A 23,568-nucleotide genomic window follows, 5' to 3' on the forward strand; every position below is an offset into this window, starting at 1 on the left:
TAAAACAGTATACCCCCCCTTTTTTAAAGCGGGGGTATAAAATGTCTTCATTGGTAAGTAAATACTGATGTACAGTAGTTGTCTTTTGTTTATGTAATTTATACGTGTTTCTCGTTTCTCGTTTTTTTATATAGAGAGTCCCGTTTGAATGGTTTTACACTAGTAATTTTGGGGCCCTTTATAGCTTGTTGTTCGGTGTGATTTGAGGCTCACAACTGAAAGTTGCAGGAGGAGTTTGAATATGCAAAACAATTTCCCAACCCACTTGTCTGTCACCTGGCCTGCCAACCTTAATTGTACGTCATTTGAATTTGTAAAGTTTTAAAGATATATTTTAAGATACATGAGGTCTATTCCCTGATCTGTTTTTTTTAACTTACTTTTAACTCAGCTAAAGATTCAGCTATTGCTTGATGACATGAGGTTTGTTCATTGACTAGCTCCACTGTTTTCCCAGCATACCCTTCAAACTCTTTTCTCTGTGTTGTTAAATGTCCAGCATTGATTACAACTAACAGCAATCCTTGAACCTTGGTAAAAAATATACAATGTGTTATTAATCTCTTTTCTTATATTTATGAAAACATGTTTTTTTTATGTTTTATGTTACTCTTTAATAGTTTCATTTAACATTCTAAAAAGTGTATCAATTATTCTGTTTCCATCTGGGTTTTTTTCTTATCCACTATTCAGAAACAACCATTACAACCTATAACTTTCATGTATGTCTTCATAAATAAGGATTTCACATTCAATGATAAAAGTATTAGAAAGTAAAAACAAATAAATCATGAACAAATATGAGCACAGTCAAATGCTCTATTCACCCGTCTGTCTATAACTTGGATTCCAAACTCCCAGTTTTATTTACTGCTCATTGTATTCAACAATTAAACACCAGATTAGAAGGGAAATAAGGTTCACTTCAGTTGTCAAAAAGTTTTGCAAAACTGACTAAATGACTGTGTCATATCTTGTATTCACTGTTTACTTCACATTAATTAACAAGAGAACAGTAAAAATTATGCTGTTAGACTCAACTAGACAACACTAAAAATTATGCCACCCATATTGGAACTTCATCTGTGTCTAGTAGTATAAGCATTGTGTATAAGTTTTATAACTTTTGGTTGAGGTAAACTGAAGTTACTGGACAGAATTTTGAGATGTTCAGACAGACAGAGACTTATATGGATATACAGATTCGATAGAGTAAAACTTAGCGCCACCTTTGCTGCAGATCATAGGGGGCTATCCCCTCTCATCCCTATCCCTGGATCTTCCACTGTCTGGATATAAAGAATTCATCTGACCTTTACCTCAATATGAGATAGGGCTATAGTAGTTTCTGCTGTTGGTTCCACTTTGACAGAGTTCCCGACCCAGATTGGACATTCTGATTTATGATCTCGTCCCCCTTCACATTTCACCATCAACAGGTAACCATCTTCCTTGTGAGGGTCATCTTGTGACCTTGAAACATCATCCCGACCACAGGTGACATTCAGTAACTGTAGAATCAATTGTTGGTTGTTGATTATTTTGTTTGGTATAAACATCTGATAGCCTGGATTCATGGATGCCATCACCTACAAATATAAGCAAATTTACTTTTTAAAAATCAATCAAAATCTGTAATATAAATGTTATAAACCATGATCAGTAATATACTTTAAAAATGCTCTGTCTGTCATGTCTGTTGTTTTTATGCGCTAGCTTAAACTAGTCCAAAGTCAAATATGTCACAAGCCTTGAAAGTCTTGCTGATCCCATATGTACCTGACTTTTTTCTTACTACTTATTGTCAAAAAAGTAAGCTGATTAGCATTAGATTCCAACAATTTAGTTTTTGGTTTGATCTTGTTCTAACCTATGACCTCTGATAATCAAAGAAAGCATGCCACAAATAAAGGCCATCAAGAAAGGTATAATCTGTTAATTCCGAAATTATTGCTATGTTTTTATTATTGCGAAAAATGCGACAGGGTTATATTCTTAATAATTTAAACTCAAATTTTGAAATATATTATATGACTAAAAAAGGATTTTTCTCAATATGGCAAAGATTTAAATCGCATTTGAGTCTAAAATTACAAAATCGCAATAATAAGTGCATGCAATAATTTTTGAATTTACAGTAATCTGTTTAATAGCACTTATTTAGTATTACTAATTTAAATTACAAATATCCTTTATTTTATCTACACTGGTAATATTGTGTTAAGTGTTGTAATCTTTTTCTTGATATTTATCATAAATATTGTGGATTCATAGTAATTCATTGAACAATGATTTTTGTGCATTTCAAGGGAATAGTTAGACGTGACATTTAAGAGTTGGAAAGAATTCTTATTTCATATAGGTTTGTATATGGAATTGTTACACCAGGAAATTGTATATCCACAAAAAATTTACCCATGAAAAAAAATGATTCTACAATACCTTGTTTATATCTATTATGGTATTTATATAACTACATTTTTATGTGGAGTTTAAATTCAGTGGTTGTAGTTTGTTGATGGATTACATATTTGTTTTTCATTCATTTTTTTGTACATTATTTAGGCCTTCAGTTTTCTTGTTTGAATTGTTTTACACTTGTCATTTCGTTGCCTTTTACAGCTGACTATGCTGTATGGGCTTTGCTAATTGTTAAAGCACATACTTGTTAGTTTCTGTGCCGTTTGGTCTCTTGTCGAGTATTGTTTCATTGGCAATCATACCACATTGGCAATCATACCACATCTTCTTTTTTTATATTTAAACTTACCAAGGCATGATTTGTTTCTTTTAATTTATCCATTAACTCAGCTGTGTTGACTATTATGTTAAAGTCTGCTGCTATTTCAAGATCCTACAAAATATATAAATAACCATTACTTTCTATTTCAAAGTTCACCAACATAGTAATTTGTATTTAAAGGTGCAAGTTAGAAATGATAAATAATTTATCATGAATCATTCATTTTTGTACATTTCTCTGACAAGTAGTAACATTGAAACAAGTTAATCTTTATTTCATGAACAATTTCCTTTCATAAACAAATTTCAACAAATTTAGTTAAAAAAATTCCTTGACAGCAGTATATCTAAAAAGTGGACCTATAAAAGTTATCAAAAATTATTCTACTTTGCTAAAAACTTTATACATGTAATTCTTTTTAAAAAAATGTAAAAATCTTTGAGATATTGATTGCTATCAATATGCTAAGATAATATCATAATCATTGCTTTCTACTTCAACATCTTTGGTCCTTCAAATTTTTGCGTTTGAATTTTCCTGATGGAAGTACATCCCGAAAATGTGTTAGATGCACCAAATCTATTAAGTTTTATTGTCATTATCTTTTTGTTACATTACCTTTCTTAATATTTTGGCAAAACCTAATGCTTTGGTGGCTCTTTCCCTTGCTTCATTAAATAACTTCTTACAGTTTCTGGAGGTTTGTTGGAATGAATGTCTAGAAACAGTAAATAGGAGATACAATACATCACAATCCACAAAATAAAATACTATAAAAGCTTACAATATAAATGTTAAATACTTGGAACTTCATTATTCAAACTTTTCATTCTTGGAAGTATTATGTGGAAAGGGTAGTGGGTTTTGTAGATTAATGCTATTGATCTATTAATTATTTGTGTACATATTTTCATGAATTAGGAATTGCTGCTGAATTGTGCATATTAATTTTACAGTGTTTAAAAAAAAAGTTTTTAACATAAAGATAATATTGATTATTGTATGACTGGTTTACTTGCTTTATAATATAAAGCAGATCAGGGTAACTCTGTCAATAAAAAAACCATGACTATTCTATTATCAAAACAGTTGTTTGTTAGACATGAGGCAGTGTCATATAAGTTAATAAATGACACAATAAAGATGTTTACATTTGCTTCTGAAGTTCTCTTGGATCATGGTTTGCTTTTTTAATTCAGTTTTAGTCATGAATGTTAGTATTAATGTTGTTTAAATCATTTCACGGTTTATTCGTAGTTCTGCCAGATAAACATATATGTATGCCTATGGTGTTCCAAAAATAAATGTGTTAAGCTGATTGAAGAATTTCAAATAAAGAGCCAAAATATACCTCAGTTCCATAATTCTTTTAACATGATCATCCCTAGAATTTTCATAATCTGAAGGATCAAGGCTGTCATCATCTGTATCTCGTGAAATAAATTGTGCATTGCCATTTTCATCTTCTTCATCTGCATATTCATCACCATTTTCATCTAGATCCTCATCTTCATCATCTCTCATATTCCAGTCATACAAGGAGGCTGTGAAATCATCTATACCTGTCTCCATGAAATCCACAATAGAATTTAACAGACTGCTTGCTAAAGTGCTGAAAAGGTCCAAAAAAAATCATCATAATTTTTTAAGTTTACGACAGATTTTTAAAAATGTAATAACTGTAGATTCATTTATTTTCGTGAACACCAATTATTGTAAATCTGGGAAAACTTTCATGTTTGTTGACATTTAATTTCGTGGTTTTGAGGAAGCCTGCATAAGAGCATATAGCAAATTTGTCATTTAATTTTGCGTTTCATCTATATCAACAAAATTGGTATCCAATAAAAAATAATGAATTCCCAGTATGCTCATTTTCTCAATAATCTTGTCTTCATCTTAAAAATAATTATAAACACTTCATTAAACCAATCATTAGCCAAAACAGGGCATGTAACATAATATGATAAAAATAAGTAAAAGTGGTACCAAGTGAAATAAATCTTATGAGACATGCAAAGAACATTAATGGTAACCAAACAGGGTATATAATGTCTTTAGTTTAATTATGCCCCATTCATGGGCATTATGTTTTCTGGTCTGTGTGTCTGTCCGTCTGTCTGTTAGTTCCTTTCTCTGTTCGTCTGTCTGTCATGCTTCAGGTTAAATTTTTTGGATAGGTAGTTGTTGATGAAGTTGAAGTCCAATCAACTTGAAACTTAGTACACATGTTCCCTTTGATATGATCTTTCTGATTCTAATAACAAATTAGAGATTTTCCCCGTTTTCACAGTCCACTGAACATAAACTAGAGGCTCTAAAGAGCCTGTGTCGCTCACCTTGGTATATGTGAATTAAACAAAGGAAGCAGACAGTTCATGACAAAATTGTGTTTAGGTTTGTACATCTTACTTTACTGAACATTCTTGCTGCTTACAATTATCTCTATCTATAATGAACTTGTCGGTGTAGTTTCAGTGGAAAATGTTAGTGAAAATTTACAAATTTTATGAAAATTGTTAAAAATTGATTATAAAGGACAATAACTTCTTATATTAGGGGGTCAATTGACCATTTTGGTCATTTTGACATATTTTTGAGTCTTAAATTGCTGTTCATTATTGCTGTTTACACTTTATCTCTATCTATAATAATATTCAAGATAATAACCCAAAACAGCAAAATATCCATAAAATTACCAATTTAGGGGCAGCAACCTAACAACGAGTTGTCTGATTCATCTGAAAATTTCAGGGCAGATAGATCTTGACCTGATAAACAATTTTACGCGTGTCAGATTTGCTCTAAATGCTTTGGTTTTTGAGTTATAAGCCAAAAACTGCATTTTACCCCTATGTTCTATTTTTAGCCATGGCGGCCATCTTGGTTGGTTGGCCGGGTCAAAAAACACAAATTTTAAACTAGATACATCAATGATGATTGTGGCCAAGTTTGGTTTAATTTGGCCCAGTAGTTTCAGAGGAGAAGATTTTTGTAAAAGTAAACTACGAGGGACGACAGACGACCGACGCCAAGTGATGAGAAAAGCTCACTTGGCCTTTTAGGCCAGGTGAGCTAAAAAGGATAGTGCAGAAGAGGAATTCCTGTACTGGGGACACATTCTTGTTTTTATTATGTTTTATATTTTTGGTGGTGGAATACATACAAAAGTATGGTTACCCTATAAAGGGTGTAAATATTCAAAGCATAAGAAACAATAATGATAGTGTACTCCAATCAATTCATAAAATTATTCATCTACTAGTTCAAATTGTCACTGCATATTTATCTTGCCTCATCAAACCTTACCTAAACCTCTTTCCCGCCTCTGCTTCACCTCCAATAATATAAGGACAAATGCCTTTAGTAAATGTCCACTCAGTGTCAAGTACATTCTTAAGACTTCTTGAAGCTTCAGGCAGATTTTGTAACATATATAACCAAGTTTGTAGATAAGTGAGATATTCCTATAAAATACAAAGGTAAAAAAATCATGTTATTATACTTATTCTGACAACAGTGTAAACTTAAATAAAAGATAAGTTGGAATACAAAAATGTAGATACCCACACTAAAAAACTTACAAGTTCACTGGAAACTCAATAAAATAAATTTACAACAGAAAACAGGTTTTTCCAATTGTAAATTTTCCCTTTTTGTACTGTATATATTTCTAAACCTCTTTCACTATGCAAGCATCACTAGTGACATTTCAAAGAATGTCTTCATTGTATTGATTGTAAATTTTAAGTCATGGATTTAGTTTACCAAAAAGTAGAAAAATTTAAGCAATATATAATTTGCATTTCATAGAGCACTAAAAATAAATTATCAAATCTATTAAAAAGAATACTGCACACAAAATCTGGTTCTTTCTTCAATATAACTTCTGACAATTAGCTTCAGTATTTTTTGTTTCTGAATAAAAAAAAATCCCTTTGGTATAAAAAAAAATACACTAAAGTATAAAACTTTCAATATTTATACCACAATGTTGAAAGTTGTATACTTTAGTGTACTTTTCTTCTTATAAAACTATGAAAAAGTATACATATTGTAAAATTGAAAACATACATTGACATATAGAAGACCAAATTTATGAACTTTTTTATCTCTTGAAATCTTTTCTTATTTATTAGAAGAAAAGACCTTCATATGAACTTTTTCTACCTTGAAAGATTTCATAATTTATTAGAAGTGAAAAAACTTCATATGAACTTTTCAAATGATCAGATACGGAATAATATTTTCAAAATAAACATGCACATCTAAGATGAAAAAGATAATAATGATTAAACCTCAACTTAGGTGATAATCAATTAGTTGACAAACGTTTATTGAACTTTCGAAGCGATAGTGTACCGAGTACAGATATTTAAAGGAAGAAATTTATACTGAGTAAACTCTCACCATATAAGAATTTTTATTTTTCAATTGATAACTGCTATATTTATTAATGTTTTCTAGTCTTGAGAGTATTTCATTTGGAAGTTAAGATCTGATGGAATACTAATACTCCCAAACACAAACATGCCAACTTTGAAAATCTCAGATGGGGGAGGGGGGGGGGGGGATTCAGAGCCAGAGAGAATAGACCCTATGCACCTATCTTATATGTCATCAGTGTTTTGTTCTGCTACACTATATTTGCAAGAGTATGCATGAGCTTAAATGTCTTTTTCACTTCTTTGGATACCTGTTTGATCTACTGTGAATTCAGAAATTATTGCAATGTTTTTATTATCGGAAAATTCGACAGGGTATCACAATTATTTAACCCATTATTCTCAAATTTTGTATATCAATTAGACAGGATTTTTCTCAATATGGCATAAAATAAAATAGCATTTTAGACTAAAAAATGTTAAATGTCCAACTCTCTAAAATAAAATGCATGTAATAATTTCAAGAGTCATTTCACGTCTTTCTCTCTATAACCAGAATAATTAATATACATACATCAAGCATTTTCCTCAGGTCTTGATCAAACTGTTCCAAGTCCATCATTTCTTCCTCAGCAAACACAGCATACACCATGTGTTGATAATACTGTTTAACAATCACAGCACCTTGTAGAACATCCTTACATTCTCTCAAAAGCTGTAAACAAAAGTACATTATAGTTAGCAATCACAGCACCTTGTAGAACATCTTTGCATTCCCTCAAAAGCTGTAAACACAAGTATGTTATAGTTAACAATCACAGCACCTTGTAGAACATCTTTACATTCTCTCAAAAGCTGTAAACACAATTGCAAGTACATTATAATTAACAATCACAGCACCTTGTAGAACATCTTTACATTCCCTCAAAAGCTGTAACACAAGTATATTTTACTTTAACTAACTTAATACATTTTTTTGAATTCTAAAGAGTATTGTTAGATGAATCCACAAAACATGTCAATTTAAGGTAATATCAAAATGAACAGTCTTTCATGTTTTCAGAAAATTCATTAATTTCACTTTTTATAAAGAAATTGAACAATTCTTTTGAAAGTCTCATCATGAATCTGGTTTTTAAATAACTTCTATGTTCTTGGTTTGGATAGTAAATACATGGCTAGATAAAAGAGTGAGAAATTAAGATTTTTAAGATCTAGTTTGAATAAAAATATATTGGTCAGTTTAATTGCAGAGATTTTATTACTTGGCCATGTTGGCAGCAGATATCTTCTTTTTTTGTAATTTTGTGGTGTTAGGTTGGAAATTGACAACAACAAAAAGCTAGCTCACATCCCATTATACAATTCATTTACAATGTAAAACAATTTCATGATCAGTTTAATTGCATCTGAGTCTTGAGGAGCAGAGACTTAAATAACTAGCCTCATGGTGCCTTTTTTTGTTAAAATGTGTTGCTAAATTAAACAACACATTGCAATTGGCAACTTAAAAAAAAACACGAAACATACCTTTAATAAATTTAACATGCAATGAAGCGAGACAATACAAAATGCACAATCAGCTGTTTTTCATGTTTTTATAACCTCAACAAAATTAACATCATTGATTAAATATCACTGAAAACTTTTACATGCATATGATATTCCTGATATAAGTTGCAGAAAAATAGCTTTTTCAAAATACTAAAACACAAAACTACAAATTTCTTAACCAGATAATTTCATAAATACTAGTACCAGGTAGTTGTTTTTCAATTAATAATAATCTTAATTCTTATCATTGTGACATTATCTAACAGACAAATAATACATTGTTTTGTTATAAATTCATTTGTTGATATTGAAAACTGTAGTCTGTAGATTGGCTAAATATTGTATGTTGACTTCCTGGTTCTAACCTTTAAGGCTAAGTGATAATTGTCTATTGGTTTATCTGGTATGTACCTGTATAATCAAAAGGTTACATTTTCTTCTCACTTATTTCTGAGCTATTATCATGATTATAATTGTCTTATTTACAATAACAAATGCAAATGCAAACAAAAATGTTCAAATGTGAATGCAAGACCTAAAGTTGATAATTTCTGTGTCATTTGGGCTCTTGTGGAGAGTTGTCTCATTGGCAATTATACCACATCTTCTTTTTTATACTGTATACTAGCTACATTGTAGTAGAGTGTTTTTAAATTATTCACTAAGTAGTATGCATGATTGTCTTGGTGTTGTTTAGTGGATGGTACAATGCCATCAGCCGTAGTGTATTGTCACTATATATCATAACAACATGTCTTCAGTTTTCAGGGTCTACTGAAATACAAATTTCTGCAATGGTGACATTTTCAACCTGTCATTAGAATCATCAAAGCGCTAACATGCCACTGTAACTATCATTGGAAATGACTGATTCTTAATGTGCTATGCTACGACTTAATGACATAGATGTACATAACCTAATACAGTCAACTCTGGCTATCTCAAATTCACTTGAACCAGAGAAATATTTTGAGATACCTTTAGTTTCACTGCAACAGGGGCCAAAAAATTTGCGTAACAACTAACTTTGAAAATTGGTTTACATAAATAAATAATGTTTTAAACTAGACCCAGGAAGAAAGTTTTCAGGATTTCACTCAAGCTCTAAACATTAAAATTATTTTATTAGTAACTCATAAAATTATTCCTTCAACCAATACTTACCGGTCTAATACTGAGATGTGAAGGCTCACCCATAGGTCTTTGATCTAACCTTAATCTCAAGGCCTCGTGAATAACATCCATAAACACTTGTAATAGAAATAGATAACTTGGTCTAAATGATGGCAAACCCATCTTCTGAAACTGTTCACTACACGCTCCACAATCTGTTATACTAGAACTACGATGGACTGGTGTATTATGGGGGAAGTCCTGAACACAGAGGAAGTCCAGAGCAGCTGGAGACGTGGACATTTGAGTGTTTGCATCATCTCCCGAGGACTGCAAAAGTTCAACAAATATAAATTAAAATTTCATCTTATTCTCTTAGTCTCAATTGCAATCATGCCAAGGTATTTTATTGTTAGCCTCTGGTTACACTGTTTAGAACTTCAATGAATTTGTGATTATATATATAGGGATTTATGAAATTATATAGCTACTATTGAATATTACAGCTACAAATCATTTTCATATACACACATCATGTACATTGTAAATTTATGTATAATAAAAGAATATCCCACAAAGTATGTTACACAAAAAGAAAAACCTTAAAATAAGCATAACCTGTCTGAATATTTCCACCTCCCAAAGTATGTGCATGTACAAAATGTACATGTACATGCATGTAACACTACAAAGAACCTTGCATACGCATCTTCTGATCATGACTTGTAGACTATCTTTACCATAAAAAAATATAATTTTCTGTAAAGATTAGCAAGAATTTGTATGCCAATTTACCGTTCACATTAAGTTTGAATTTCATGTATATGTTTTTTTATAAGGTATAACTTGAATGCTATACATTACATGAAGGATACCAAAAACCTTAAAATATTGTTATACATGTAGATCTATTACTTATATTACATTCATGACATTGTGTTCATGACCGTCAGAGAAACTGTATTGAATGACTTGACGATTTAACTACAAAATTTCCTTTAGCAAACAATTTGGAGCTTACAGCATGCAGTGTGGAATTTCTGTAAGACCTGATGTAAACTATTCCTTAGAAACTGTCCATGAGCAGATATTGACATTTGTGGTGGGAATCTATTGGCTTACAGGATTTAAGGTGAACTTACCTTTGGTGATTGTCCTTCAGCAGACGGTGTGGATGGTTTTTGCAAAGCTTCTTGAGCCCGTTGTAACGTTCTATCAAACAATTCACGGAATCTTAATAACATTTTGTTCATACCCATTCGTTTAAGTGTTTTATCTACAAACTTCCTATACACAAATGTTGTTGTCTTTGCAAAATCGTCCATTATACTAGCTTCACTTGACACTCGTGACAAATCAGTGGACGATGTAGAATAATATCTAATACTTGGTTTTAATGGGGTAGAAGTATCTTTTGGCACATCATTTGTGGGACTGGCTTTCCCTGAACCCATTGTAAATGTAACACGTTTTGTGGAATGACTTGAATCGCCAGGAGACAACTTGTTGTTTGCAATACCTTCGTCTTCACTTTCACTAGAATCTGGTTCCCGGATTTCTGGTATACTCTCACGATGAAAAGACACACTTGATTTTGTTTCATGCCATCGTGGACTTTCAAAGTCCATCATTGGCCAGTCAATATCTGGAATGTATTGAACACCCAACATCTTACCTAATTGTTTCATTTTATGACAAAGATCTCTAGTTATATTTAACCACAGGTATAAAGATTTCACCTGTAAGGTAAACTCTTTACTACCATACTGAGGACATTCCTTGGCAAATGCTTTTGAAGTAGGAAATAATTGTTCACACTGGTCTAACTTGTCTAATAATTCTTCCACTTGGCTTACTGCCAATTTTTGAAAACTAATGGTTTCCGTGGTTATAGAATTATTTTCACATGAAAGTATTTCGGGCGAGGACAGGTCATGACTGGCATCTTTATTATACACAGGTATATCACAAAGTTGTATAAAATCTTTATTGTCAAGTTTAAAGTTCATGATGTCTTCCAGAACCTGTGGAATTCTTGCTTTCTCTACTCTTAGATTATCCTCAAAGTCTTTAAAACTAGTATAACCTAAGTGTTCCATTCGTAGTTCAAGCCTGTAAAATATTCATGCACATGTTAAACCATGAAAAAGTTTTGCAAGTATTTTTGAACAAGATTATCTAAGAAATAAGTCACATTTTATAACATGTAAATGTACATGTACATGTATCATAGGCAACTTCTACTGCTCGAACTGTGTGTGTGTGTGTACCAAAAATGTAATAAGGACAAATAAATCTATTAAAAACATGAAATTCTGTCCACTGTTATACTTATTAAAAGTTCTGGCTAACAATTATATTCAACTTATCAAGAAATTTAAGGATGAATGGTAATTTTTAACTAATCAGTTTTTTAACATTTGTATCTTAAAATTTCAATTCATTTTTTTAGTCACATATTGTTTTCTCAACGATTAGTTTGACAATTTGATCTTATTGACATCTTTACAGGTTTTCTGTGTACATTATGAACATGATTAGAACATTTTTAAAGAAATAGTGGTTTTCACTTTATTGGGAAAAACATTTCTACAAACCAGAGATAATCCACAAAATGCTGTTGCCACAGTTCTTGTTCAGAGCTTATTTGTCGACGATATGCTCCAAATTTATCTTTTCTGTTATGATCTTTCTCCTTCTTAGGTTGAGAGCCCATCTGAATAAGAGCGGAGAAGATTTTGTAGAAATCACTTCTGTCCTTTGGACAATCTGGACAGACTACAGATAACCTTCTGCTATCAGGCTTTGATGGACCCCAAGAACTGTTCAAGCTACTAGATAAATTTAACGAATTTGTCAAAGTTATTGTCAGAGGCGATGGCCGATTTATCAAAGAAGAAAACCTTCCTGACAAGTCAATCCTTGGAGGATTGGTTGATGAAAATCTACCGGACGTTGTCAAAGAAACGTCAGCGGTATTTGTATCTAGATTTGACAAATCACCAGAAGTAGCCTTCAAATGCCTATCATAACTCCTTGATGTTTTCAGAATTTTTTTCTTGGTACTTCGATTATCTTTGTTCAATTTTTCTGCATCTTGTGAGAAATCCCTTTCAAGGTTGTCATCGGAATCAACACCACTGAGTTTACAAAATACTGGATTGTCTGCATACTGATCTTTTATGATGTTAACTGGAGTTCTTGGCTGAGGTTTCTTTTTTGTAGCAATATACTCCTTGTAAGACACTTTACGCTGATGAGAGTGTTTTTTGCCTTTTTCAAGTTTTGCACTTCTTGGATTGGCGGGTGGTGTTGTGCCATACACCATATTGGAATACATATTGTCTGGTAGAGATTCAACAGAATTGAACTGATCTTCTTCTTCACTAATGTCTGCATCATGACTTTGTTGGTGGAAAAATTTAGCTTCACTAAAAAATAAAATACACCAGATTGTTTATATTGTACATTCATATATACAGATAAATGTAAACAATTGTAGAGGTCCTATAATAATCTAAATATATTTGGTTATCAAACCTGACATTGTAAAAAGTTTTATATGGAAATAGTGCCCCATGTTCACAGTAAAACCAGGACTTAATGGATGTGCTCAAAAATTTAACTATTTGAAGGTCATTAACATTTATGCCATGTTTGGTTTCATTCAATTCAGTACACCTCTAGAGGCATTTGTATGTATTTCAAATTAGGTAACGAAGTCCCCTCACTGGCAGTCATTTTGGATTATGGCTCGGCTTCAAAGTAACAATATTTAGTCAGCACCTCATAATTCATTAAATATATATATATGCCATATTTGGTTTCAATCCATTCAGTGGTTCATTCAAAGAGAAGTAACTGTATGTATTGTCCATAGAATCCTGTTTTCATCATGTCCCCCCCTTGGCAGCCATCAGCTTCAAAAACTTGGTCAGCACCTCAAGGAGCATTCATGCCATGTTTGGTTTCATTCTCTTCATTACCATGATAAAATGGTGTTTTTCTATTTAATTAACCATTCACAATCTTTTCCCTAGTATTTTTGATGTATACTTTTATTTTTGTAAATTTCATAAACTTTATTCAGATCTTCCTTTTGAATGTCACTTATTTTAATTTTTTGGTCCAGCGGTTTCACTCCTCCCACCATTTTCCGTATTTTGCATTGTTGTAAAGGACCCTCACCCAGGTTAATAATTAACTCGATCAATTATACTACTAAGTACCCCCAAATACCATGTAATTGATTTCGCAGGTAAATTGTTTTGTTCTTCAACCTGCAATGAATGTTTTTTAAATATCATAAAAAGACCAGAGACCTTGATTTGGACTTTTTGCTATGACAAGATGTTTTAATATACACTGTACATGTACTTTAATAAGTTCATGTATCATGTGACTATCAACGTCAACATGGAAATAAAAGAGGGATGAAAGATACCAAAGGGACAGTCAAACTCATAAATCTGAAATAAACTGACAATGCCATGGCTACAAATGAAAAAAGACAAACAGACAAACAATAGAACACATGACACAACATAGAAAACTTAAGAATAAACAACACAAACCCCACCAAAAACTAGGGGTGATCTCAGGTGCTCCAGAAGGGTAAGAATAAATGAACATGTACACACATGTATACCATAATATTCTACAATTTGGCAAAATCAATTATACTTTATAGTTTTTTATACATTATATTTTATAAACTTATATTTTTTTGAGGGGGAAATGGGGGGTTGGGTGGGGTGAGTTTGAGTTCATGTTTTATATAATTTTATTAAGCTCGCGTACAACTGTTAGAGCGAATCTAAATAGATTTCTACATGAAAATGCTTTGAGAATACATGTAAGCAAAATTTGAACAATGGATTTTTCAGCTTACATGTAGTTCATAGAGCAGTGGCTTAAAGGGCCAGACTTCCCTACATACAATGTAACAGAGAAGTATAGATTTGAAAGAAAATTATACTCTTCAATAAAATTTTGTACCTTACTGAAAACCAAAGGTCAGACAGTACATGTTCTCTATTATTGTGTATAAATTTAGTACTTTCATAAATTTACTTTGCATGTAAATTACTCCTTTCATCATGTTCATCTAATTCTTTGAAACTACCCTGTGTCAGATGTTTTAATATGCTAGCTCATTGACACTAGATTTTCACAGGAAAGTTTTACCCATTTATGACACAGGAAATGGTACCTATACGCTTTTGCAAATTTATGTGGGAATGCAATCCACACCATTTTTTTTGTATCCCGTTTGCATTCTGTTATGAAATGAATGGGTTTATAACAAATTTTAAGCGACAGATTACAAGTTAGATTTTTGTTCACCTGAAGCACTGTAACACTTAATTAATCTTAATGACATTTTATTGATATTTTTCGGAAATTATAACATGTATGCATCTGTACATGTAAGTATAATAACGAATACAATGTATGTTTTTAACACATGTCCATTTCTGTATTGTGTTTTTATAAACTATAACCGGATGATGAAATTAGCTACAATAAGTAATGTCAAGTCCAGTCAATATATACATGATACATCAGTGTTCCAGCTAGGTTTTCAAAAGGGCAGGGTGCCAATCCTGAAAAAGAGCATTTAACGCGCGATATGATAATATGAAAAGGGCATATTTTAATAAAAGATGTTAATCAAACAGTTGTGTTCATTCTTTGAATCACAGGTTATACAAGAACAACATCATTAGCCCATATAGAACTCTATCTTTCTACTTTTAAGGCTGAAAAACTTGTCAAGCAGCTTGTCACACAAGTTTTTTTATCATTGCTTGGCACAGTTGAACTTTATATGCAGTATGTTTTGAAAGGAGTCCTGTTTCATACTGTTTCTATGGTCTACCACATTTTACCAGTTTCACCTTTCTACGCCTGCTGTGCTTGATGGCAATACAGCACAAAACAGCTGTGCTCAGTAAATTCACAATTTTAGGATATAAAGCAACAGTGAAAAATAGTATCAAAAATAAAGAATACAGAAAAAGATGATCAAGGCACCCTACCAACACTGCTACTAAGACCCTCTTTAACTTTTCCCATAACTCAAAATGAATACCTAAACATATATATTCTTAAGCATTTGCAAGAAGTATGGAGACATATTTTAGAATATGTAAATGGGTTACTCAATGCTAGGGAAAAAATCAGATTGCAGGGTTCGACACTAACGGTAGTCCGGTAGTCCGGTGCCCCCCTAAAATCTAGGAGGACTACCAAAACCTGGTTAGTCAGTAGTCCTGTGGACCACCTGGAAATTTGTATATGGTCTGGCTATTTCAATTCTAAAACTTGGCATAAAAGTCCTCCCAATAATGTTTAAATTCTCAACCAGATGCTCCGCAGGGCGTAGCTTTATACGACCGCAGAGGTTGAACCCTGAACGGTTGGGGCAAGTATGGACACAACATTCAAGCTGGATTCCGCTCTAAATTTGGATTGTGATTAAATAGTTGACACAGCATAGGTTTCTGACACAGAATGAATGTATTCAAATGAACTTAAAATTTTTGTTTTCTCTTAGAGCAATTCACTATGCTGTTGAATATTAATCCTCTCAAAAAAATGTTTGAAGAAATTTTCTTTTTATTTATGAAATTTCAAATGAGAAAAATTTAACCCAATTTTTTATTCACATCCCCCTTTCCCTTATTCCAAAACTAATTTCAATTAAAATATTCTAATGGAGTTTGCAACAATTACTACTCATTTAAATACATGATGTAAAAAAACTGCTTGTTATCACTGAATGGTAAAGATTATTTAAATTTATCAGTTGGTAGTAAAAAGTGAATATACATTGTATATTGTATATAACAAAGATTTAAGTTGATTCTGGACAAAGAAAGATAATCCAATTAAAAAAAATTCTTGCAGATATTTCTTGCTTACTATACTGGACAAAGAAAGATAACTCTTAATTAAAAAAAAAATTGCTATTTCACAATATTGTGAAATTAGATATTTCTTGCCATTGCACAATACTGTGCAACTGAAAAGACTTGCTATTGCACAATAAAATGTACTTAATATAATAATTTTAGATCCTGATTTGGACCAACTTGAAAACTGGGCCCATAATCAAAAATCTAAGTACATGTTTAGATTCAGCATATCAAAGAGGCCCAAGAATTTAATTTTTGTTAAAATCAAACTTAGTTTAATTTTGGACCCTTTGCACTTTAATTTAGACCAATTTTAAAACTGGACCAAAAATTAAGAATCTACATACAGTTAGATTTGGCATATCAAAGAACCCCAATTATTCAATTTTTGATGAAATCAAACAATGTTTAATTTTGGACCCAGATTTGGACCAACTTGAAAACTGGGCCAATAATAAAAAATCTAAGTACATTTTTAGATTCAGCATATCAAAGAACCCCAAGGTTTTATTTTTTGTTAAAATCAAACTAAGTTTAATTTTGGACCCTTTGGACCTTAATGTAGACCAATTTGAAAACGGGACCAAAAATTAAGAATCTACATACACAGTTAGATTCGGCATATTAAAAAACCCCAATTATTCAATTTTGATGAAATCAAACAAAGTTTAATTTTGGACCCTTTGGGCCCCTTTTTCCTTAACTGTTGGGACCAAAACTTCCAAAATCATTACCAACCTTCCTTTTATAGTCATAAACCTTGTGTTTAAATTTCATAGATTTCTATTTACTTATACTAACGCTGTGGTGCGAAAACCAAGAAAAATGCTTATTTGGGTCCCTTTTTGGCCCCTAATTCCTAAACTGTTGGGACCGAAACTCCCAAAATCAATACCAACCTTCCTTTTGTGGTCATAAACATTGTGTTTAAATTTCATTGATTTCTATTTACTTTAACTAAAGTTATTGTGCGAAAACCAAGAATAATGCTTATTTGGGCCCTTTTTTGGCCCCTAATTCCTAAACTGTTGAAAATAAAACTCCCAAAATCAATCCCAACCTTTATTTTGTGGTTATAAACCTTGTGTAAAAATTTCATTGATTTCTATATACTTTAACTAAAGTTATTGTGCGAAAACCAAGAAAATGCTTATTTGGGCCCTTTTTGGCCCCTAATTCCTAAAATGATGGGACCAAAACTCCCAAAATCAATACCAGCCTTCCTTTTATGGTCATAAACCTTGTGTTAAAATTTCATAGATTTCTATTCACTTTTACTAAAGTTAGAGTGCGAAAACTAAAAGTATTCGGACAACGACGACGACGCCAACGTGATAGCAATATACGACGAAAATTTTTTCAAAATTTGCGGTCGTATAAAAACAGTGATGGCATTTGGAAGAACGTAATTTTAATATTGTTATTATGAAAGCACTTTTGAGATCCAGATTTCTGATCAGAATCATTACAGTGTCAGGGTTCGACACTAACGGTAGTCCGGTAGTCCGGTGCCCCCCTAAAATCTAGGAGGACTACCAAAACCTGGTTAGTCAGTAGTCCTGTGGACCACCTGGAAATTTGTATATGGTCTGGCTATTTCAATTCTAAAACTTGGCATAAAAGTCCTCCCAATAATGTTTAAATTCTCAACCAGATGCTCCGCAGGGCGTAGCTTTATACGACCGCAGAGGTTGAACCCTGAACGGTTGGGGCAAGTATGGACACAACATTCAAGCTGGATTCCGCTCTAAATTTGGATTGTGATTAAATAGTTGACACAGCATAGGTTTCTGACACAGAATGAATGTATTCAAATGAACTTAAAATTTTTGTTTTCTCTTAGAGCAATTCACTATGCTGTTGAATATTAATCCTCTCAAAAAAATGTTTGAAGAAATTTTCTTTTTATTTATGAAATTTCAAATGAGAAAAATTTAACCCAATTTTTTATTCACATCCCCCTTTCCCTTATTCCAAAACTAATTTCAATTAAAATATTCTAATGGAGTTTGCAACAATTACTACTCATTTAAATACATGATGTAAAAAAACTGCTTGTTATCACTGAATGGTAAAGATTATTTAAATTTATCAGTTGGTAGTAAAAAGTGAATATACATTGTATATTGTATATAACAAAGATTTAAGTTGATTCTGGACAAAGAAAGATAATCCAATTAAAAAAAATTCTTGCAGATATTTCTTGCTTACTATACTGGACAAAGAAAGATAACTCTTAATTAAAAAAAAAATTGCTATTTCACAATATTGTGAAATTAGATATTTCTTGCCATTGCACAATACTGTGCAACTGAAAAGACTTGCTATTGCACAATAAAATGTACTTAATATAATAATTTTAGATCCTGATTTGGACCAACTTGAAAACTGGGCCCATAATCAAAAATCTAAGTACATGTTTAGATTCAGCATATCAAAGAGGCCCAAGAATTTAATTTTTGTTAAAATCAAACTTAGTTTAATTTTGGACCCTTTGCACTTTAATTTAGACCAATTTTAAAACTGGACCAAAAATTAAGAATCTACATACAGTTAGATTTGGCATATCAAAGAACCCCAATTATTCAATTTTTGATGAAATCAAACAATGTTTAATTTTGGACCCAGATTTGGACCAACTTGAAAACTGGGCCAATAATAAAAAATCTAAGTACATTTTTAGATTCAGCATATCAAAGAACCCCAAGGTTTTATTTTTTGTTAAAATCAAACTAAGTTTAATTTTGGACCCTTTGGACCTTAATGTAGACCAATTTGAAAACGGGACCAAAAATTAAGAATCTACATACACAGTTAGATTCGGCATATTAAAAAACCCCAATTATTCAATTTTGATGAAATCAAACAAAGTTTAATTTTGGACCCTTTGGGCCCCTTTTTCCTTAACTGTTGGGACCAAAACTTCCAAAATCATTACCAACCTTCCTTTTATAGTCATAAACCTTGTGTTTAAATTTCATAGATTTCTATTTACTTATACTAACGCTGTGGTGCGAAAACCAAGAAAAATGCTTATTTGGGTCCCTTTTTGGCCCCTAATTCCTAAACTGTTGGGACCGAAACTCCCAAAATCAATACCAACCTTCCTTTTGTGGTCATAAACATTGTGTTTAAATTTCATTGATTTCTATTTACTTTAACTAAAGTTATTGTGCGAAAACCAAGAATAATGCTTATTTGGGCCCTTTTTTGGCCCCTAATTCCTAAACTGTTGAAAATAAAACTCCCAAAATCAATCCCAACCTTTATTTTGTGGTTATAAACCTTGTGTAAAAATTTCATTGATTTCTATATACTTTAACTAAAGTTATTGTGCGAAAACCAAGAAAATGCTTATTTGGGCCCTTTTTGGCCCCTAATTCCTAAAATGATGGGACCAAAACTCCCAAAATCAATACCAGCCTTCCTTTTATGGTCATAAACCTTGTGTTAAAATTTCATAGATTTCTATTCACTTTTACTAAAGTTAGAGTGCGAAAACTAAAAGTATTCGGACAACGACGACGACGCCAACGTGATAGCAATATACGACGAAAATTTTTTCAAAATTTGCGGTCGTATAAAAACAGTGATGGCATTTGGAAGAACGTAATTTTAATATTGTTATTATGAAAGCACTTTTGAGATCCAGATTTCTGATCAGAATCATTACAGTGTTTGTAACAGACAGGATTTCCAATGTAAATAAAAATGTCTGATAACCAAACTGTGAAGAAACTGCTGAATAGACAGCAAAGGTCAGCAATAAAAACGTAGATGAGTTTAAAAAATACTTCCCAAATTTGGATAAAAAGTTATTATCCCCCCAAAAAAATAAACAGGAAGAGGTAGTTTGGAAAAAAAGGCAACAATATTTTTTTGGTGGCTTTCTTATTAAAAAAATCCCACATACATGTCATTCAAAATAATATTAAAGGCATTTTGTTTCAGCAACATATCCACTGAATTGCTTTCAACAGTGATGATGACGTTGACCTCTAGTACACAAACAAAGACACTGTATCACTACAAAAAAAATCTTATAAACTGATTGAAGAATTAATGAAAACTTCAAACATTGTTAGGTCACACTTAAAAATATTTTGGTTTGCCCAAACCCTACCCAAATGTTGAGACAGTGGGGCATGTGGGTAGGTAGGTAGGCATTTTCTTTTCTTTTTTTTCAAAAAACAGAAATTGAAGTATTAGATGTTTATTGGTCTTCATGCCTATTTGATTAAAAAAAAATCTTTAAATCAGGACAATAAAAGAATTTGAGTGAGCAGCTTTTTTCTGGGTAGGTAGCGTTTGGGTAAACAAACCTATTATTTATTATGGCCTTATTTTTTATCCTTTTTTTTCTTAATAATCCTGGAATAAAAGGTCAAGTAACTCCACCTAACAAGGCCTTAAAAATTGTCTCAGATTGCAGATTTTGCATTTAATTTTTCAAAATTTTCTGACAGGAAAAGTTCAGGAGTAATAAAATTTATTCACTGAATGTCAACTTTAATTTATCTGAAAAAAAAAACCAAATATTTTCAAAACTCAAATGAACATTTCTGTGCTTTTGAGGTGCTCATCAGATGGCAGGAAATTGCATCTTATTTCCAAAAATTTTCTTGGGGGGGGCATGCCCCCAAACCCCCCTAGCTAGTTCGGGCCGCGTTGCGGCCCTCACCGGTGATAGACGAGGACCACCAGGACTACCAAATTTTTTTTCTTGGTAGTCCTGTGGACTACATCACCTCTAATGTTAGTGTCAAACCCTGGATTGAGTTATCTTTCTTTATTCGGGTGTGCTCCTTCTTTGGAGGATTATAAACAGTACGTAAATATGATGTAAATATGATCACAATATGGCGGCCGATTTTGTTATTTTCGTATCAAAAATGAAGGCAGTCAATGACAAATACGTCTGAATTTTCTGTTTATTTTACAGAAAAAAAGTAAAACAATGTCTTCAACGAGTTTATTATGATTTTCCAACTTTCTGTCATTACGTTTCCTCCATGAAACTACGGTAAACATCGCAAATTGTGCCCAAGTTGTTGTATGCACATTTCTTCAAAGATAATTGCCGACTGACCAATTCTATTTGAATGAATTAATGTTGATGATCATTAATGACCCATCCGATAAACGGAGTACCTATAACAACAGATTATGACACCAGTTGTAACCATTGATTAGCTTGGGGTCGTAAACAAAGTCATAAACTTTTCCCCAGGTAAAATTTAGTAATTAGCGTATCATATCAATACGCAAATTAATATGCAATCGATCTTCAAAAAAGGCAGGGCGCCACTCGGAAAAGGGCGGGCGCCGCGCCCTCTGAAAACGGCCTAGCTGGAATACTGTACATGTTCCTGCTTTCACTCAGTTTGTAGTCAGACATCACAACCACCAATAGGAATTTTGTGGACTACCTGATTTTTGTTGGTCCAGTTCAACAGTTCCAGACAAGACTGTATATGGCGACTGCATGTGGGACAGGGTGTGAAATTCTTGGCCTTCTTTTACTTTAAGAGTCCCTGTACTTTTAGAGTTAGGGTTTGTTCTTGGTTATTGTTAGGTTAGGGAATGTTCTAGGTTAGAACTGCGGGTTAGGTTTTAGGGTTAGAGCTAGTGTTATGTTTAGGTAGGGTTATGGTAAGGTTCAGGGTTAAGGATAGTTTAGTATACATTTGTAGCTCTATATGGGTTGGGACCCCTAAAGCAAAAGAATAGACCATGCACAAAAAATCTTATGAGCACTGTAACTTGTAAGATGTATATGTCTGTTGCTATTGTTTGTGTTCAATTAACAAATTGAGCATACTTCATTGATAATAAAGTGGTTATATATTCATTGTGATAATACATGTATTGATTGAGATTGCATTATGCCATACATAGTATTCCAAGAATACGTAGTATTTCTGGCCCGTTTCTCGAGTTCAGGAATGTGGTAAAACGGTCGATTTTAGCATTCGAATTCATGAAAATTTCTCAAAGATGTGCAAAAAAAATTATTTAAATGCTTAAATTATCATTATGCGAGGTTGCATACTGACAATGCACTTACGTCTCGTCGTGCAAAGGGTTGTAATCCTCATTTGGCGATGCTGACCTGGGATACTTTGTCCCATCAGCCGCCATGACAGATTATCACGGAAAGTCACGCGTGATTTCTATTTTTAGCAACACAAGGGATTTACCCATTTGCTGTGTTTTTATGTAAACAATTTTTGGGGTTCATTCACCTATGCCAACATTTCAAAAAGAATTGTATGAAAAATTAAAATGTTGGCATTGGTTGAATACAAATTTCACAAAAACATAGATTAGCGTTTAAGTGTACCCAGAAATAATTTTGTTGCAATATTTATTATCAAAAATCTAGACATGTAATAATATAGCTCCCTAAATAATAAGTACAGACAAATTTTCATTAGTAAATAACCAAACAATTTTTTTCTCATTTGAGAGATGTATAAAATAAGGACAAATACAGTTTATCTCCTTGAAAAATATCTCCCTATCTCATATCGAGATACATGTACAAGTCATCCAAGTATTCGATTGGTCTCATGCTAGGGGCTAATACAACTTTACATAAATGGTAAACTATACATATAGAATTAAGAGCCATTCCATACTTGGGGGGGGGGGGGGCAAAGAGAAGAATCGTCATCGCAAAATATCATATATATACTGTATTCATTAAAATTAAGGCCACGGTGACTACGTTTTTGCCAGTCCGCAATCTGTAGTGAAAGTGATATAGTGAAATAAATGTACTAATTTCAGCTGTTACGCCAGTTTGGTCCACTGAATTTTGTCAAAATAATCCAAGAAACATTGCAGATGA

General features: G+C 32.3%; 1 protein-coding gene across 1 annotated transcript in view; it reads right to left on the reverse strand.

The window, feature by feature from the left end:
* The window catches only part of LOC134688240 (mitogen-activated protein kinase kinase kinase 4-like), a 41,499-nt gene extending 18,628 nt beyond the window's left edge, over window positions 1-22,871 (reverse strand). The window contains exons 1-11 of the mRNA XM_063548740.1: window positions 22,783-22,871; window positions 12,393-13,226; window positions 10,938-11,907; window positions 9,847-10,125; window positions 7,703-7,843; window positions 6,053-6,210; window positions 4,095-4,355; window positions 3,362-3,461; window positions 2,771-2,854; window positions 1,320-1,589; window positions 381-530 (exon numbers count right to left, since the gene is read on the reverse strand). Of these exons, the coding sequence (XP_063404810.1) occupies window positions 381-530; window positions 1,320-1,589; window positions 2,771-2,854; window positions 3,362-3,461; window positions 4,095-4,355; window positions 6,053-6,210; window positions 7,703-7,843; window positions 9,847-10,125; window positions 10,938-11,907; window positions 12,393-13,226; window positions 22,783-22,856 (3,321 nt within the window). The 5' untranslated portion in view covers window positions 22,857-22,871. The remainder of the gene's footprint in view (window positions 1-380; window positions 531-1,319; window positions 1,590-2,770; window positions 2,855-3,361; window positions 3,462-4,094; window positions 4,356-6,052; window positions 6,211-7,702; window positions 7,844-9,846; window positions 10,126-10,937; window positions 11,908-12,392; window positions 13,227-22,782) is intronic.
* Window positions 22,872-23,568: the final 697 nt, after the last annotated feature.

This window comes from Mytilus trossulus, chromosome 10 (assembly GCF_036588685.1).
Source record: "Mytilus trossulus isolate FHL-02 chromosome 10, PNRI_Mtr1.1.1.hap1, whole genome shotgun sequence".
Lineage (NCBI taxonomy): Eukaryota > Metazoa > Mollusca > Bivalvia > Mytilida > Mytilidae > Mytilus > Mytilus trossulus.